At 30.5% G+C, this 18,219-nt stretch overlaps 1 protein-coding gene across 1 annotated transcript in view; it reads left to right on the top strand.

Annotated features, from left to right (window-relative positions):
- Positions 1-18,219, top strand: part of LOC129216046 (dystonin-like) — a 446,756-nt gene that overhangs the window by 402,960 nt on the left and 25,577 nt on the right. Inside the window, exons 65-76 of the mRNA XM_054850190.1 lie at positions 983-1,211; positions 1,997-2,223; positions 4,162-4,386; positions 5,502-5,603; positions 6,066-6,236; positions 6,350-6,505; positions 7,115-7,315; positions 8,288-8,416; positions 9,272-9,442; positions 9,685-9,840; positions 11,343-11,549; positions 14,934-15,220. Coding sequence (XP_054706165.1) covers positions 983-1,211; positions 1,997-2,223; positions 4,162-4,386; positions 5,502-5,603; positions 6,066-6,236; positions 6,350-6,505; positions 7,115-7,315; positions 8,288-8,416; positions 9,272-9,442; positions 9,685-9,840; positions 11,343-11,549; positions 14,934-15,220 — 2,261 coding nt within the window. The remainder of the gene's footprint in view (positions 1-982; positions 1,212-1,996; positions 2,224-4,161; positions 4,387-5,501; positions 5,604-6,065; positions 6,237-6,349; positions 6,506-7,114; positions 7,316-8,287; positions 8,417-9,271; positions 9,443-9,684; positions 9,841-11,342; positions 11,550-14,933; positions 15,221-18,219) is intronic.

Genomic DNA, 18,219 nt, shown 5'->3' with positions numbered 1-18,219 from the left:
AAAATTTACCAAACTGTCAATACTAAAAATTGCTGAAAGGAAATATACGAGATCTACCATTGCTTCTACAGACTGCAGAATTTTATTTCATAGTGGCCTGAATTAGTGGGTGTAGGCAAGCAGACCATCAGCAGCCTGCATATGTGGAAACAATTTCAAATAAACACATTCTTAGCTTTTGATAAGTAAAATTGTAATAAAACATTAATATCGAGAAAGGAAAAAAAAAAGAATTTCACCCTTATACTACGAAGAATACAGCCCTAAAATATTGAAAATAAATAATAACAACAATAATAACAACAATAATAGTAAACTCTTCCAATTCTGAAATAAATGTTGAAAATATGAAAACCAGTGAAGAGAAAGACATTCTATTTAGAAATTGAAGCAGTTAAAGAAACACATAACACTATACTATGCAGGAGGTAAACATGCAAATAAAAACCTTTTCTCTGATACAAATAAAACTAGTGGAACAATTAGTTTTGGTTGTTTAAAATCAAAGTATAATGTTCAAATTATTACTTGAAGCATTTCACTGATTTAAAACAATTGGTGTTATGTTAGATACAATTTTAAGAATAATTTTGGGAAAAGTGACAACTTTTTGGAATTTTCTCAAAATTGGTAAGTTTATCAGATGTTCATAATGTCATCAAAATGATGGGGTTTTTTTTCTGTATCAAAATGATCTTGATTTTTTCTGTATCAAAAGCTATGCCATAAACTAATGAGTATTAAATATTAAACTTTTGGATTCTTGGTACCGGAAATCAGATAATAGACCATAAGGCATTTAAAAATACATTTAAGTAGCAAAAGTATACTTCTCAAATTTTTAAATGAAGATTTTTCTAATGTTTATGTTACTTTTTTTTTTTTGTTTTGTTTTGTGTTGTTGGAATGTCTTGTATTTATTTGTTCAATAAAAATCCATTTTAAATTTTTTTCATCCTGACTTATTCGCTTTTGAATTCAGTTTTCAGATAAATTAGATGGTATGCTGAACTCTTTAAGCAGTACTGCAGATCAGTTACAGAATGCTGAGCCAGTTTCAGCTCACCCAGAGAAAATTGAAGATCAGCTAAACGATAATCGAGGCATCTTGGAAGACTTAGATAAACGTTCAAATGCTCTGGAAGCTGTCAAACGAGCTGCTGATGATGTGATTATAAAAGCTGGAAGTGCTCGTGATCCAGCTGTTAAAGGTTAACACATTTGCATTCTTATTTAAGTCCCTCACGTAGAGTTGGATATTATGTTTAATTTTGTACATAATTTGAATATACATGTGTAATAATAATCTCTTCTGTTTGTTGTGCTTAATTTGCTCTAATCTTTTTTACTAATAGTAAAGCTGGAAGTTTTTCTGTCTGGATCTCTGTGACGCGCATAGCGCCTAGACCGTTCTGCCGATTTTTATGAAATTTGGCACAGAATTAGTTTATAGCATGGAAATGTGCCTCCCGAAGCCATTTTTTGAAATTTCAATTTTGTTTTCTATTCCAATTTTAAGAAAAAATTTGCGAGCAAATTATCACAACGTGGATGAGTAAATTACCAAATTATCATAACGTAGAACGGTAACAAGGGCAAGCAAATGAACACAGCAAATTGGTGGAAGATTCATCATCCATTATTTTTAAATATGCAGGCGTACCAAATGACCTTTTAATTTTCTACTACAGGCAAAGCAGTGCGGGTACCACTAGTATATGTATAAATGCAATGTCTGTAAACTTGAGAATTAGCTACTCGAAATATTTTCACAACTTTGATTTTATGTAGAAGGGTTAATCATAAAAACTTTTTATGGAGGATATATGCTTTTGATGCATTTTGTACATTTTTTTTTCTTTTCAATATGTTCCTTAAAAGTTTTTTATAAATAAAAAGTGTGGGTAGTGGAAGTTCAATTCTCTCCCTCTATGCTTGCTGCTTGTTTTTAAATTTACATACGTTCAATAACATATTTAAATTTAATTTTTCACAGACATCAAACAGAAGCTTGATAAATTGAATCAACTTTGGGATAACATTCAAAAGTTGGCTCGCAACAGAGGTCGCTCGCTTGAAGATGCATTGGCTGCTGCCGAAAGATTTTGGGATGAGCTCACAATGGTTATGAAAGCTCTTAAAGAACTACAGGACAGCCTCAATGCTCAAGAACCTCCTGCAGTTGAACCTAATGCCATACAACATCAAAGAAATGCTCTCCAAGTAAGCATAGATATTTCTTTGTAATTCAAGTCTTATTGTATTTTATGTTAAAAAGATTGTTTATGTACAGATAAAGTACTCTGATGTGAAGAATTATGACACAGATTTATAAATGTGTGTGTGTATGTGTACAACGAAACCTCCATCTATCTCTTCCATATCCATCCTTTTCCCCCCACTGATCATTTGTTTGTTGTGCTTCCCTATAGAAATTGTATTCATATAACGTTATCGAGACTCATATGTAACGTTCTTCAAAAAGTCATCTTCTTGTATTCATTGTTGTAAAAATTTTCTCTTTGTGTCAAAACTCTTGAAAAAAGACATTTTTTTCAATTTTTTGAAAAATTACTTCATTTGAAACTACTTATACATTTATACATGCAAATTTGTCCTTTAATTTAAAATATGAACAAAACCCGCAAAATAAAAATAGTGTTTCAAATTACAGTCAAACCTCCATATATCGAACTTCCACATATCGAAATTTTCTATATGTTGAAATCCTAGCAAATTTCTATGTTCATTACATAGAAAAATTGTTTCTACATATCGAAAAAATCTCTATATATCGAATTGTTTTTTGAGACATTCGTAGATTTTTTTTCCACTTTAGACTGTTTGTCTCAAGAAAAATGAAGGTTAGGGGAGAAAATTGTGTTTATTAAAGGTTGCTACAAAACTCATAAGAAATCTGGGGTTGAGGGGTGTGTAGATAGGTCATTGTTTCGTTCTGGAATTCTTAAATTCTCTCAAGTTTATTTCAAATCTTAGTTGTAACCATTAACATTGTAAAATCAGTTTCAAGTTCTCGTTTTAGTCTGTTGATTATCATTCCTAGTCTTTTTATAGCTGCAGTAAAAATCATTCAAGTTAAGTAGATTGATTTTTTACTTTCCTTTCGATTACATTGTCAAAATGAAAATCCCCTAATGTTGAGGATGAAGTTGAATTGAAGAAAAATGAAGATGTATGAAGGCGCAACAATGTAATTTCTGTTAATTTTTCAGTTATTAGCTTTTATTTAATCCGATGCTCATATCAATTAGAAATTGGGTTTCATACATGTAAATTAGCTTTAATTTTAATGATTTAGGAGACTTTTAGGATAAAATAAGATTGTTTCTATACATCAAAATTTCTATATATCAAAATTTCTATATATCAAATTTTTTCCGACAATTTGCTACTTCGATATATGGAGGTCTGACTGTACTAATATTTAATTTTCTACAACTTCAATTTATTTCCCCTACAGTTTAGGCAGTAAGAAAAATATTTATTCATACACTAAATAAAACCATGAGTATTTTTGGCGAAAAGTATTGGCTTCTATGTTGGCGGTACTTTTTACCATAAAATCGTATTTGTTAGTAACAATTTTCAAGTAAAAAGAAAAAGCAATCAATTCTCCCTACTCTAAGCATTCTGTTTTACTGTACAATTTCCCTTTAGAAATTTCATAATTTTTAAGTGTTTATTTGACATTTGACACTCTCAGAGACCCCGGCATTTTCTAATTGCTTGATTTATTGGTTGTAAATGCTCAGATAAATCTGAGCCAGTGGGCCTCTGAGTAACTTTATTTAAATAGTTAAAAGAAAGGAAAAAAATGATTATCAGTTTCAACTTTGACTCGTTAGTGACAGAAAACACCAGTGAAACACTAGCGACATAAAACACTATAACAGTGTATATGTTACACAATTGTGTATAATGCAGACACATTTTTTCTTCATGTTTTGACTTAAACACGTTTTCCCATGTACCCCTTTTAAAACGATGGATCAAGGCTCTACCCTATTTTGTGTAAAATTCAACCATGTACTCAATAGCAAGCATTTTTTTAATAGCAAGCTTTAGATAACTATTTTTATTATCTGATTTAAATGTGCAGACATTATAAGAATGTTTATCTAAGACATATTATTTCCATAGGAAATCAAACAAGAAATTGAGCAAACTAAACCTGAAGTTGATCAATGTCGTCAAGCTGGACAAGACTTGATGCAGTTGTGTGGTGAGCCAGACAAACCAGAAGTTAAGAAACATATAGAAGATTTAGATTCTGCTTGGGACAATGTTACATCTTTGTATGCCAAGCGTGAGCAGAATTTGGTTGATGCTATGGAGAAAGCTATGAATTTCCATGATATATTAGGAGTAAGCATTGTTTTTTAAAGTTTCTGTAAGTAATAATGAAATTACTTATGATTCCGGTAGAAGAAACAGCTCAACGCTGCTACGTCCGGCGCAGGTTTTTAAGCAAGTTGGCAAATTGTTTCTGAATTGCAAAATTTTTTTTTTTCACTTTCTGCTCAAATCTGCTGAATTTAAAGAAGAAAAATACATTTAGAATGAAACAGAAAAAAGGTTTTTTAAAAAAAAGAAAAAAGCTTCTAAATTTACATTGGAGTCTATAGTGACTCGAAGGTCAAAAGCACTTTCTCTGGTTGCTACCTACATCTCAGTTTTCCATTTTAATTTGGAACTTTTTGGACTATGTTTTGCATTAGCATTTTACTTTCAAACACTCTAGGGTGACGTTTTATAATAACTGTTACAACTAATCTAATGCTGATTTTCCTTGCAGCCAATTTTTTTTTAAAATCTGCATCCAGGCTGTTGAAAAAAGCTCTGATACCGGGCTTATAATAGGCTATTTTGTGACTTATGTTTTAGTTCAAGACATAGGGACCAGGGATGCCAGCCCCACAAGGACGATGATGGACTCCCCTTAATTGTTATCGAGCATCCTTCAGAATGAGACCCCCAACATGAGATTTCAAATTGTCTGGAATAAAAATTTCAATGGTCCTATCACCCAAAGAAATATCTCTGGTGGGCACCTCTGTAAGAACAAACATTAAGTACCTGTCATTGCTTGCTCTAGCATTGAATTATTAATTCCTAAATTAAGACATCTGAGTTATGAAACAGATAAAGATCATGAACGTTTTCTAGTAGTTACATAACACTCTGAGAGGATAAAAAACTATTACGTTTCAATTCGAAGAATTAGAACATTATTCTAATCTTTTTAAAATTCAAAAGAGATTTTTTTTTTTTTTTGCTTTTTGGAAAACTTCTGTAATGAACATTAGGTTTTTAGTTCAATTAACTAGATTTAGTTTAGTTGAAACATATATTTTCTGTTCCATTCTTTTCATGTTAAAAAAAGTAAAAAATGTTTTTGTAAGTTATTAATGTATATTTTGTATATATTTTGTTTTTTCTTTGACATATTTTTGCTTAATTCAACAACTTGTTTTTGCTAGAATCTCTTGGAATTTTTGGATTATGCTGAGGAGACTTTTGCTGGTCTTGGACCAGTGGGCTCTGACATTGAAGCTGTCAAGGGCCAAATTCAGCAGCTTCAGGTAAAAAAATATGATTTCTATGAAATTAAATTTCTAATCCTTTAAATTTGTGTCCTTTATGACGTCTAAAAGCACTTGGATTTTGTAAGTTCTTTATGTTGTGAAATTTTTCATATTGTAAAGTAGAAAAAAATGAACATTATTGAATTTGATTTTTTCCAGTGTTAATAGAGACGACAGTATGTCAAAGGACAGTTACACATCATTCCCTCAGTGCTGAATTTTTGTTTGTCTATTGTTAACTTAATAAAATAAATGGATTTATTTTATTTGTCAATTGTAAAAAGTTGCAACAGTTCCTATTTATTTTATCAATCGCCTGTTAAAAATTATTTACCCGATGTGTAACTTTCCTTTTTATACTGCATTTCGGAAAGTGAAAAATCTTATTGAACTAATTAATTACTTTAAAAATTGAAATTTGTGCTTTATTTCTAAAGTTTAATATCTGTTATTTTTCAGGCCTTTAAGCAAGAAGTTGATCCACATATGGTGGAAGTAGAGTCGTTAAACAGGCAGGCTCATGAGCTAATGGAGAGAACATCACCTGCTCAAGCTAAAGCAATAAGGGAACCCTTGGCCGAAATTAATAAGCGATGGGATGATCTACTAAAAGGCATTGTTGATAGACAGGTACAGAGTTTTGTCCATTTGATGTTGTTTCATTTCAATGCTAATTTCAAAAGAATTAGAAAAAGAGCAATGCATATGCATTTTCATAAAAAATTTTGTGTTTAATTGTTTAGAGGGAACTGGAAAATGCTTTGTTGAGATTGGGACAGTTCCAGCATGCTCTGGATGAGTTTATGGTATGGATGACGAAAACTGAAAATACGCTTGATGAACTCACTCCAGTGTTTGGAGACCCTCAAGTTATTGAAGTGGAATTAGCTAAGCATAAGGTAAGAAGTATTTTGATGTTATTTATTTTGGATTTTTGCATAAATGTATTATTTTTCTATAACTATTTTATTAAAAAATTATTTAAAAATAAAGTTGCTGGAAGTTTGATATTGCCTAGTGATTTGATATGTTTTATATATTTTAGATTTTAGGATTGTTGATAGGTGATTTTTATCTTTATTGCTATTTAGTATTTAAGTCTTAGTACTTGTGATTTCTAAGATTGCAATACAAGTACAAAGCATGACTCTAAAATTCATCAGCTCAAATAAACAAATCATTTAATTTTGTTGACTAAAGCATTTTCAGAGTCTAAAACATTTCAACATTTTCTTTTTTAAGACACAGCTAACCTTACCATTTTAATAATTTGTTTATTTATTATTTTTATAAAATATTTTATTCATTCACCAACTGGCGTTGAGCTCATTTTGCCAGTTCTTTAACATTCTGACTTGTGTTAAAAATGCTTAACAATGGGAAGATGTACGTCCTCTTAAAAAAAAATAATAAAAAAAATCAAAGATAATAAGATGTATAACTTATTCTGTGTTTTATTTAAAAAAATTTCAATGAAAATTCATGGTAAAATTTTATTAAACCTTTAGGTGCTTATGAATGATATTCAAGCTCACCAAACCAGTGTGGATACATTAAACTCGGCTGGAAGGCAATTAATTGAAGCTAATCGAGGCAGTGAAGATGCTAGTGTTACTCAAAGCAAGCTCAATAAATTGAACAAAAGATGGCAGCACTTACAAGATAAAGCAGCTCGTAGACAGCATGAGTTGGAGGAAGCATTGAATGAAGTATGTTTTACTGTGTCAAATACATCATTAAATACATATTTTAGCTTTTCAAGAAAATATATAATTTAAAGTCTTTCACACTTAAAGAGAAACATCAAGGCAATCGATTAATTCATGAAGTAAACTGCTACGCATATCTGTTTGAGTGCCTTTTTTTTAAAGTGTTATGGATATAGAATTAACCCTTATGTATATCAACTCATACATGGTGATGAAAGAAATTTGAATAGGTTTTAAAAAGAATAAAAATCAACAAACTTGGGTTTCATCAACATTTTTTGAATTTATAATCAGTTACTTTGTCTATGTGTTTCATTTTCTTAGTTGTTGAGAAATTGTTTAAAACTATTTCTATAAGTTTGATTTAAAAATGTATTTCATGTTCAGTAATTTAAATGTAAAAATTAAAAAAAAAATGAAATCATACTAGATACAGGAAACTTCCATCACAACGAATGCCAATACAACAAAATATCCGTTTCAAAGCTGTCTCAATGTAATTTCCATTACATTGCTTAAATTCCATTGCAACGAAATTCCCATTACAATGCACAAAATTTGCGGTCCCTTGAAGTTTATTATAATGGTATTTCATCGTAGAAGTTTTCTTCTGTACACTTTGTTACCAATGTATACATTTAATTTTATGTACTTATTTAAATGTTTTAGAGTAACATTTCAGAAAAAAAATCAAAGGCATGTGAATTTCGCATCACTGCATTTTCTTCCCCTTTTGCAGTACAGCTCGAACATGGGCTGTTTAATTTCCTTAAAAATAATCTTTAAAATTAACTTTTAGTTCTAAAATTTTCACACATACTTCAAAGCTGAATTAGTAATAATCTTTTCATATTTGATTTGTGTAACAATTTACTTGAACCACTAAATATGTGAATTAAGAAATGCTCATCTTCTACTTTCCAATATTATTTTCTAGTGATGTATTTTTTATCTATTACACTTGTGTTTTAGGCTCAAATATTCAATCAAGAAATTCAAGATTTGCTAATGTGGTTGAGTGATATTGACAGTCAACTTGTGTCTTCGAAACCAGTGGGAGGCTTACCAGAGACTGCACGAGAACAGTTAAACAGATTTATGGTTAGTTTTTATACAATTTCATTCGTATCAGCTACTTATTGATTTTTTGATCGATTTTTAAATGGTATGACCATGAACATAGTGTTTTCTTGCTTATTATTTGCTTTGTCCAAACTCATCATATAGTGCTTTTTTACAGGGTGCCTGCAAATTAGTCTGTTAATTTTGTAGGTTAAGGACTTTGGAAATATTAATTGAAATTAATCAATTTAAAGTCAAATTACTAGTAATATATCCTACCTTTATTCATAGATTTTTTGGTCCATTTTTGTCACTGAATAAACTTATGGGAATTATTTACCTAGCTTTGAAGTATCAGTTTGGATTGGTTGAAGAGAAGTTATCCAACGACCACCAGATCACTTTCACCAAATTTCAGTGCATGTGGTTTTGTATAGGATCAAGTGCATACTCCGCCACTTCCTGCATCCATTCCTGAACTAAAATCAAAAATCTGCTCTGTAATTAATTTTATTGACGTAAATATGCCAACAAATCTGTGACAAAAACTGATTTAATGATAGGATATGTGCTGAGTAACGAAAGGAAGCCACATCAAACATTTGTGATAAGGATAAACTTGGACAATTTCTCTATCTAACAACAATATGTACTTTAATTTTTCCAGAGAAATTACATTTATTAAATCACCCTCTTTGATTAATTAATTTGTAGACACCCTGCATTTTAAGGACTCGTAAGGAATACAAAACTGTGCTGCAATGACCATAAAAGCAAAAATCATTTGCTCTTTTCGTACTGTAAAGTTCTTTTTTTTTAAATGTTTGTTAAACTAGTAATAAGTATGTTAATGATAATGCAGTGAATTGATATAGAACTGTTTCTGTATTCCAGGAACTTTATAATGATCTCGACAGCAATAAACATAAAATTGATTCAGTACTTCAACAAGGACAAGAGTACTTAAAACGTTCGAATGAGGGAGCTGCCGGCAACTTACAACACAACTTGAAAACCTTAAAACAGAGATGGGATAATGTCCTTAATAGGGCCAATGACAGAAAGGTTGGTATTTATCAATTTTATTTAATGTATATTTTTTCATTTATAATCTCTTCCTTTCCAATTTATTACTTTTTGAAAACTATAAAAAAATGTTATTTTTTTTTTACTTAGAGGAAGGAAACAAATGTTATTGTTTGTCTTTGAATATATTACGTACAATAATAGTTTTATTACATCCGTAGTTCCTATCATTGGTTTCTTTATTGACTATATGTTGAATACATGTTGATGCTTCATTTCAGATTAAATTGGAAATTGCCCTTAGAGAAGCAACTGAGTTTCATGAAGCTTTGCAGGACTTTGTTGAGTGGTTGACAAATGCTGAAAAGTTTTTGTCAAACGTGAAACCTGTCAGCAGAGTTATGGATGTTGTTTTAGAGCAGATTGAAGACCACAAAGTAAGTTATTTTCAACTTGGATTGAAGAAAACGAATTTATTTCATTTTCTTGCGACCTATCTTTTTTAGGAATGCATTAACATGTGTTTCATTAATTTATGCCTTAACTCTGAATACCGCCCATAATTTTATTCTCTGATTAAATTGAAGGCTAGATCATAATTGAAAATTGAGGATTATTATATTTAAACTTAAGACTATTATACTAATATTATGGTATAATAAGTAATACAATAATATTTAATGTACCAATATTATGGTATTTATCTTACCATAATATTGTTTTGCCTGCATTAGTTTGAAAACATTGCTGAAAAAAATGATATGAAAACAACAATGATGTAATGAATTGAACACAACACTTACTATGGTGCCAATTATACAGATAAAATGTAGTTTCTGTGTTTTCTTGGTTTTATTAGAAGCATTAACAAACATATACTAAAATTTGTAAGAAATACAAATTTGACGACCAGTCCCCAATGAGATGTGGATAGCTTAAAGAGATAATCCTCTTTAAGCTATCCACATCCTTGCTCATTACCTACTCTTCGGGTAAGCTGTTCCAAGTGGCCACAACCCTACTAAAGTAGTGATTTTTCTTAATTTTCAGGTTTTCTTGAGATTTGAATAACCTGAAACAATGATCTCTTGTCCTGCTTTCTGTGCAAAAATGGAAGTCATTAACATCTTTCATTTTGATAAATTTAAACATTCATGTCTCCTCGGACTTTCCTTTGCTCCAGGCTATTCGTATTAAACCTTTTAAGTCTAGTGTTATAATCTAAAACTTTAAGTTGCGTCATCCAGTTGCGTCATCCCTATTCAGCATTCGCATATAATTGCGATATAGCATGCTTGCATCATGTTTTAGAAGCTTTAGCACTTCATTTGCTTCGTGATCAGAGAGCAATGCATCGCGTCCCTTAATAGCTTAGTAGCCCTTCTTTGAACCCTTTTTGGATATTTAGAAAAAAGAAAATTAAAAAAAATAAAAAAGCCTAAATATATGAGGTGCTTATCATTATTATCCTTATTTGGGATTATACTGTTGTTTATCATTCCAATTTTGTGATTCATGTTTACAATATGAAAATCATTATTAAATTACATTTTTCTAGTTTTTAACTTTCTATCCTGAACACTTTAATTTTTGATTCAACTAGATTTTTTTTTTTTTTTTTTGTAATGGCACTGTAGGAAGTAGTGAACATTTTTTCTTTTTCAGGTCCTTTTAAAAATCAGTTCCAAGTAGTTTTTTTTTTTTTTCATAATTTCAAAATAAAAAACATGCAACTAAATTTTTGTGGTGGGCATTTAAATTGATGAGTTATTATCAATAACTGTTGTTTTTAAACTTCATTTTATGAAAATCCTAACTTGTGTATTGAAAAGCAGGAAATAAGCAATTAAGATCAGTAATATCCAAAGCTATAAATTAATTTCTTTGTTAGTTTTTTTGTCATAAGAATATTTTAACTATCATTTTTCATTTTCTTTAGGCATTTCAAAAAGAAGTTGGTGCTCATAGAGAAGTTATGCTGAATTTGGATAAAAAGGGAACTCATCTAAAGTATTTTAGCCAAAAACAAGACGTAATTTTGATCAAAAACTTATTGATCAGTGTTCAGCATCGCTGGGAGCGTGTAGTATCTAAAGCTGCAGAACGAACAAGAGCATTAGACCATGGATACAAAGAAGCCAAAGAGGTATTATTTGCTATTGACTCTTCTAATGATTTTTTTAAAAAGAAATATATTTAATTGAAACTTAAGAATCTTTTTCATTGCATCTTGATCTGTCAACCGTCTGATAAAGAGAAAGTTTTGGGTCATAATAACACAAATCTGTCCACAATCAACATTGTGGCTCATGAATATAATCATTATTCCACTCTTTTTACTTTAAGTTCAAAGTTTGCATTGATGAAAAGTGATGTTTGGCTTGTCATTATTTTATTTCAATGATGACAAGCAGATTCTGATCTTAAATAAATGAAAATAATTTGATGATGTAAAAGCATTTTTATTCATTTTGAGTTTAATGTAAAGCTATTTACAGTAAAAAAAAGTAAATACACTAAATTATTTTTAGCATTTTTTCACCGTAAACTGTCTTGCTCTAGTACTAACAACACAGAAGAATTCACTCAGAATACTATCATGGAATCTCACAGTCTGTCAGTGGAACACAAGCTACTTGTATTTCAACTTCATTTCATCTCTCTGTGTTCTTGCACCACAGTTTCATTCCTGAGTGCCAAGCATCTTTTAAAATCCAAGAGACATTAAGATTTTTACGCCCAGCTCCTTGCATAATAATTCTTAATAAAATCAGGGTTCGCGTTTACGCGCTATAGCGGGTTTTTTACGCAAATTCGCGGGAAAGGGACGCAACTTCGGCGAAAATTCGGGTCCTAGGGACCCAGAACACCCAAAAGATAAAAACCAGAAAACAAATTGTGGAAAATGCTGAAGATCTATCTAGTGAATGCTTTTAAGCTTCAATGACCAGGAGAATCAACAGAAAAGGATTTAAATGACCCTATCTCTTTATCAGCTATTCAAACACACCCCTACTGTTGACCAGTCAATGGAATTTTAGTGATAAGACTGGAGCTTACAGTGACCTCCTGGGCAGAGCTCAAGGAGCAAAATATTGCAAGTTCATAAATAGCCCATTGTACTGTATTCTAAGAATAAGTTCTCCCTCAACTTTTATCTTGGGGAAATTCCTGAAAACAATAAAGATCAAAAGTAAGAGTGGTTTCAATGCAATCTTCAGGATTGATACAGGACAACTGAGTAGTAAAAGCTTATCTATTTTGCATTCACCTAACTAGAATTACTTTTGAAAATTATTATCTTGCATCCTCAATAAAAGGATGGGTGAAAAAAAAATGGCGAACATTTTCCCGATCGCGCAAAACACAAAGTTCTGAACTTAACATTTTTCTTGTTAAATTACTTATGAATATGAATTTTATACAAAAGCACTTTAACCTTGTTCATTTTCTAGTAATTCACCTATTTCTGAGTTGCTATTTTTATTTGGATTTGCAAAAGTCACGTATTAATCGATCGCGCCATTTTGAAAATGGCGAAATTTTAAAAGTAGCACCAAAGCCAACACAAATATTTTAAAAGAGTCAAAATGAAGTCAAATTTTCAAATTTAAGATTGCAAATGAGCAATTTTCATACTCATGTGAGAAAATGTTTCGTTTTTGCGATCGCGATTTTTGCGTTGGGTTAATTCGCTTGCGATTTTTTTCTATGAAATTGCCATTGATAATTGATGGAGGGGGGGGGGCTGTTTGCTTTTTTTCACCTAGAAAAATGTTCATGAAAGCAAAGGTTAAGGGAGTGCTTTCTGCTTGATCAATCAAAGGCATTTATTTTTTATTTCATGGTAAAATCTAATTTTAAAGTAAATTTTGAGTTTACCTCATTGTAACTGACTAAATAGTTTCTCAAATAACTAAATCTTGCAAGTGTATTATTTGAACATATGATAATCACAGAAAAAAAGGGCAAAATTAACCAATTTAGTTTATTTCATACCTTTTTCAAATAACTATATGGATAGTTTCTTTTCCCTAAGTATAAATAGTTGTATATTATTCAATTATGTGCTAAGATTTTCTGTTTAAAATTTAATGGACTCATTTTTTCCGCCAAAGGACCGAAATCTATTTCATTAATGGGTTCTTGGGACCCAAGTTACGGATAGTTGAGCGCGAACACTGAAAATTTTGTGAAAGTTGTTTCTCTGCCAGTCCAGGAACAATGCAGAAAAAAAAACACTTGCCTTTGTAATAAGTTGTTTATGCAAAAAGTTTACAGTAAAAATTTTTTAATGAACACTCATGAAACAGGTAAATTTAACTGTAATAAAAAGTCTAACTACAGTTTCATTTTTACAGTCACAAATGAAACTATGCATGTTAAAGAGAAATGTCCAAAAAAAACCCCTATGTATTATGTTTTTTTCATATTCATTTTAACTATCAGTATAACATTTCATAACATTCAATGGTTTCAAAAATGCTAGTTATTAAAAATTAATCTGATTTTGTTGGAAATACTATAATGTAATTGTTAAAATTAATGTACTGACATTTTCTATTTTTTTTCCTTATCTCAAATGAAATTTTAAATAATATTAAGAACTTGATCCTTGAATCTGTTAAGAGTATTATTGTTTTCAAAGTTTTTGCAATATATATGCGTTAAAATGTTTACTAGTGAAATGAGTGAGTTAAAATATTTGTGTGCATCCTATTTGGTAAATTTGTAAATTAACTAATGCTTTGTAAAAAAAAGTTTTTTTGTGCAAACACAGATTGTATTTGGTACAGTAAGTCTTGGAATTTTCTATAAAAATGTAGATGCTTCATGTTCATAAAGAACCTATTATTTGGCACTTCGAGCTGGAGCTGTGTGTCAAAGAAAATCATTTACTACATTACTTAAAATCTTAGACATGTGCTTCAACTACATTGTTATTCATAAATTCACCTAAATCAAAATCAAATATGTGCTAAAAAAATCTAAATTAAAAAAAAAAAATTCATATGCTGATTAGAATCAATGAAAAAGTGCTACAAACAACCATGATTTGAAGAAATATTGCTACCTTTAGCGAATAATTGATTAACATATAATACTTGTGGCTAAAACAAACGGTAAAAATTTTATTGATTTGATTTTAAGTGTGTAAACATAGAATGCATTATATGGTAGTTCCTTTGCATGTTGAGTACCACGCATTAGCCCTTTTCCTCAGGGCACCTCATTTCCAATTGAAATATTTGTGCTGAATTATAATCATTTGATTTTTGGGGGGGGGGGAGGGGGGTACATAACCTAAAAATTTAGTGTAGCTCCTCTTAAGTTCAAGAATGAATACCATTCAGTAAATAAAAATATTGACATATTTTGCATATTATGGCTATGTTCCTTAAATGTTTTGTTTATGTGAAAATTAGATGTTTATCTTTTAAAATTTAGCTTTGATATTTTTTCTTTTGTGTCTATCTGTATTGCTTGTCTTCTTTTCTTGAGGTATTCACAATTTTTTAATATTGTTTAGTTCCATGATGCATGGTCTGATCTTAGCCGTTGGTTAGATGACGCTGAAAAACAACTTGATGTTCTGACTCATGTTGGCAATGACCCTGAAAAAATCAAGCAGATGTTAACTAAACACAAAGAGTTCCAAAGAGCTCTAGGAGCAAAACAACCACTTTTTGATGGAACAATGAAATTGGGTCGAAACTTGAAAGATAAATGTCCTAAATCAGATGTTGGAGTCTTGCAAGGAATGATGGATGAGTTAAAAAATAAGTGGAATAATGTTTGTGCAAAGTCTGTTGACAAGTAAGTTCTGTAGTTACAAAACTTGAGGTGTTTATTAAACAATTTATATTTTTGAAAAGGATTTGAAGAATATAATTCTATAGGTAAAATTTTAAAACAGAATTGTGAAATTTAGTATATGTTCTTATTAATTACTTTTTAATTGGGGGAATGGGCGAGGTAAGATTCAATTATCTGTGAAGAGCAGAGTATTAATATTACAAAATAATCATAATTTTAATTTTTTCTTGAATTTGCCGCAAGGAGAGAGAATACATATTATAGTATATTCCAATCTAAGTTGGCACTGAAGGGAAAGGTACGAGATGTGTTACTCCGCGATGAGAAGTAGTTCTAGTAAATTTGGAGGTTTAAACGGGTGTAAATTCCCAAATGATGTGAAAAAAATAGAGAATGTATGTGGTTGAGACATATAGTTGAAGTTGTTGTGTGTTAAATATACTTAATTTATAAGAATTTGATTACGAAAGGAAAATCAAAGCGGCGTAACTCGACTTTGTCTTGGCGAAGACTTGAGTTTTCAAGGTTAACCTTGGCGGGCTTCCTGTGGAACGGCAAGCCCCCCAGAACTCGTTTCTCCCCACTTCGCATCGCCCAAGGAAAAACATCTGATTGTCATTATGACTCTTGAAAGAACTCTCCTTATTGTGGTCAAAGCATTTCTGCCTGGTCTTTTTTCTCATTTATGCTTTCCATCGTTATTTCCAAGCAATTGAATACATTTTTAAAAACAGTTTTCGTGAGTAAGAAATAAAAAATGAAATGAAAATATTAATTTTCAATTATTTACTTGCTGCTATTACAAATACAATGGGATTTTTTTTCTTTGAATTCGAGATTTATTTTACTTGGTAGTTTTAAATAGCTTTCGTTTCTTACATAATGAGCCCAAACTTCAAGAAAATTATTGTGAAAAAATGAAAGAAACCCGAATTTTGTTTGAATGTAACGAATACTTGTTGTGTACAAATCCTTGCTACGGCAAAAGTCGTTTTTTTCTTCTTTTCTTTTTTGGATCGTTTGAAAAGTTTATGGAGGAAAAAATATAATGCTCTTACACACGTATGTACAGATTCACTATTACAAATTTACACCGATGAACTGCTGGATGAAGAAGTTTTACTTTTTCACTTTAAATTTGAAACATACACATCTCCCTTGAAATACGAAATTAATTCGCCCCACCCTCCCCAGGTTTAGAACCCCTGCCTTAAATTAATTTTTTATATTAAGTAAATTTACTCACTCCCAAAATATACCTATAAAGTAGGCTACATTAACTACGCTAAGGGTTAGTAAAATAATTTTTAATAAATTGAGTTTCGGGGTTAATCATATACTTTCACAGTCACGCAAAATTGAGAGCCATAACTTCTCTATTTGCACAAACCTCGATGCATTTTCGTTTATTATTTTTAACTTTTTTCATAAATAAGTTGAGCTTAAAATCGACCTTTTTTTTTTTTTTTTTTGAAAAATTCAAAATTAATATCTTCTTTGAGCTCCGAAATGCAGTAATAGCTAATTGTTCCCATGAAGTTTCTAAATTTTTTTATTTGAATAAATTTTTTTAGAAAGGGCAATCTTTTTTTTTTTCGAAAACTGGTTATTTAATCTTGGATCTTCACCGTTATTACTAGAGTATAAAAGGAAAACGCGTGTACAGGGTTGAAGTATGTTATTTTAGATAATAAAACAACGCTGAGTTACACAAATTTGCCGAGAATTGCAGACAGGTGTTTCGGGGTTTCAAGGAACACCCAGTTTTAATGCTGAAAAGTGAGCACGATCTTTTTTTTTTTCTCGATGAAAAGTGGGATCCTTGAAACCTCAAAACAGGTGTCTGTAACGAATTATCATTGTTACATTTTCTTTTACTTTTCTGCACAAAGGTACTTCTTTGATTTATATACATATGTATAAAAAGACACAATGGCACCTTTTCCGAATTCCGAAGAAATGGTTGGCATTGGCACAGTTGGATTTTTAAATCAGAGGGATTATGGAAAATAATCTATAAACATTAAGAGTTCCTTTTTTGTTGCAAAGATTTAAACGAACTTAGGATGCATTTCTCAACTCCAGAGAGCAAGTCGAGTGCATGTGAAAAATTAAAGAGAAGTTATTCAAAACAGAGGTAAAGAATATGGGGGGTAACAAAGGTTGCATATTATTTCAAATATGCAATCAATTTTGTCCCGAAAGCTAAGTTTTATTTTTAAATGGCAATTTCAGTTTAATTTAGTCATTTTTTCTGAAAGCACAAGTTGTAAAGAAGCTATAAATTTATATATACAGTGGCTCCCAAAAGTGTTCGTACACCTACGATTTTCAATGAAATAGGCCATTATCCATTGGTTAGAATTAATATTTCGGAATAGGTATTTTATTATAAGATCTATGATCTATATTTAACAAAACTACATGAAAATTTTTAATAAAACATTAAAACATAATTTTAAAAAAATCAAAAACCAAAAATTGCCGGAAATTTTATCTCACAAAAGTCTTCGTACACTTTGAAAAAATGTCAAAAAATTAGTAAATAATCTAATTTTTTACAGAGTTATTATTTAGTAGAACATCATGCAGTATCAACAAGAGCTTTTAAACGTCTGGGAATAGATTTCATTGTTTTTTCTTTCTTTTTTTGCGTAATTTCTGAGTAAGTGTTCAACCCCAGTTTGAGTCTTACTGTATCTAGCTCTATTTTCGTTTCAAAGCTGTATTTTCGTAATCTAGCCCCCAGATATCTCTAAATATGTTACATTAAGATCAAATCTGGAGATTGAGGGGGTATTTCTAAGCTTAAGGACAATTTTTGAGGCACCAAACGCAAACGCGTGCTTCTTATCGTTATCTCGATAAAAAACAAAGTTGTTTCCAATTACCAAATTTTGGGTTAATAGTTTAAAATTGCTTTTTAAAATATTTAAATGAACAGCATGATTCATTATTTAATCAAAAAATTCCAAATTTCCAAGTCCTGATGCTGTAAT

Source organism: Uloborus diversus, chromosome 2 (assembly GCF_026930045.1).
Source record: "Uloborus diversus isolate 005 chromosome 2, Udiv.v.3.1, whole genome shotgun sequence".
Lineage (NCBI taxonomy): Eukaryota > Metazoa > Arthropoda > Arachnida > Araneae > Uloboridae > Uloborus > Uloborus diversus.
Note: the sequence above shows the minus strand (reverse complement) of the source record. Positions and strands in the feature narration are given on the sequence as shown.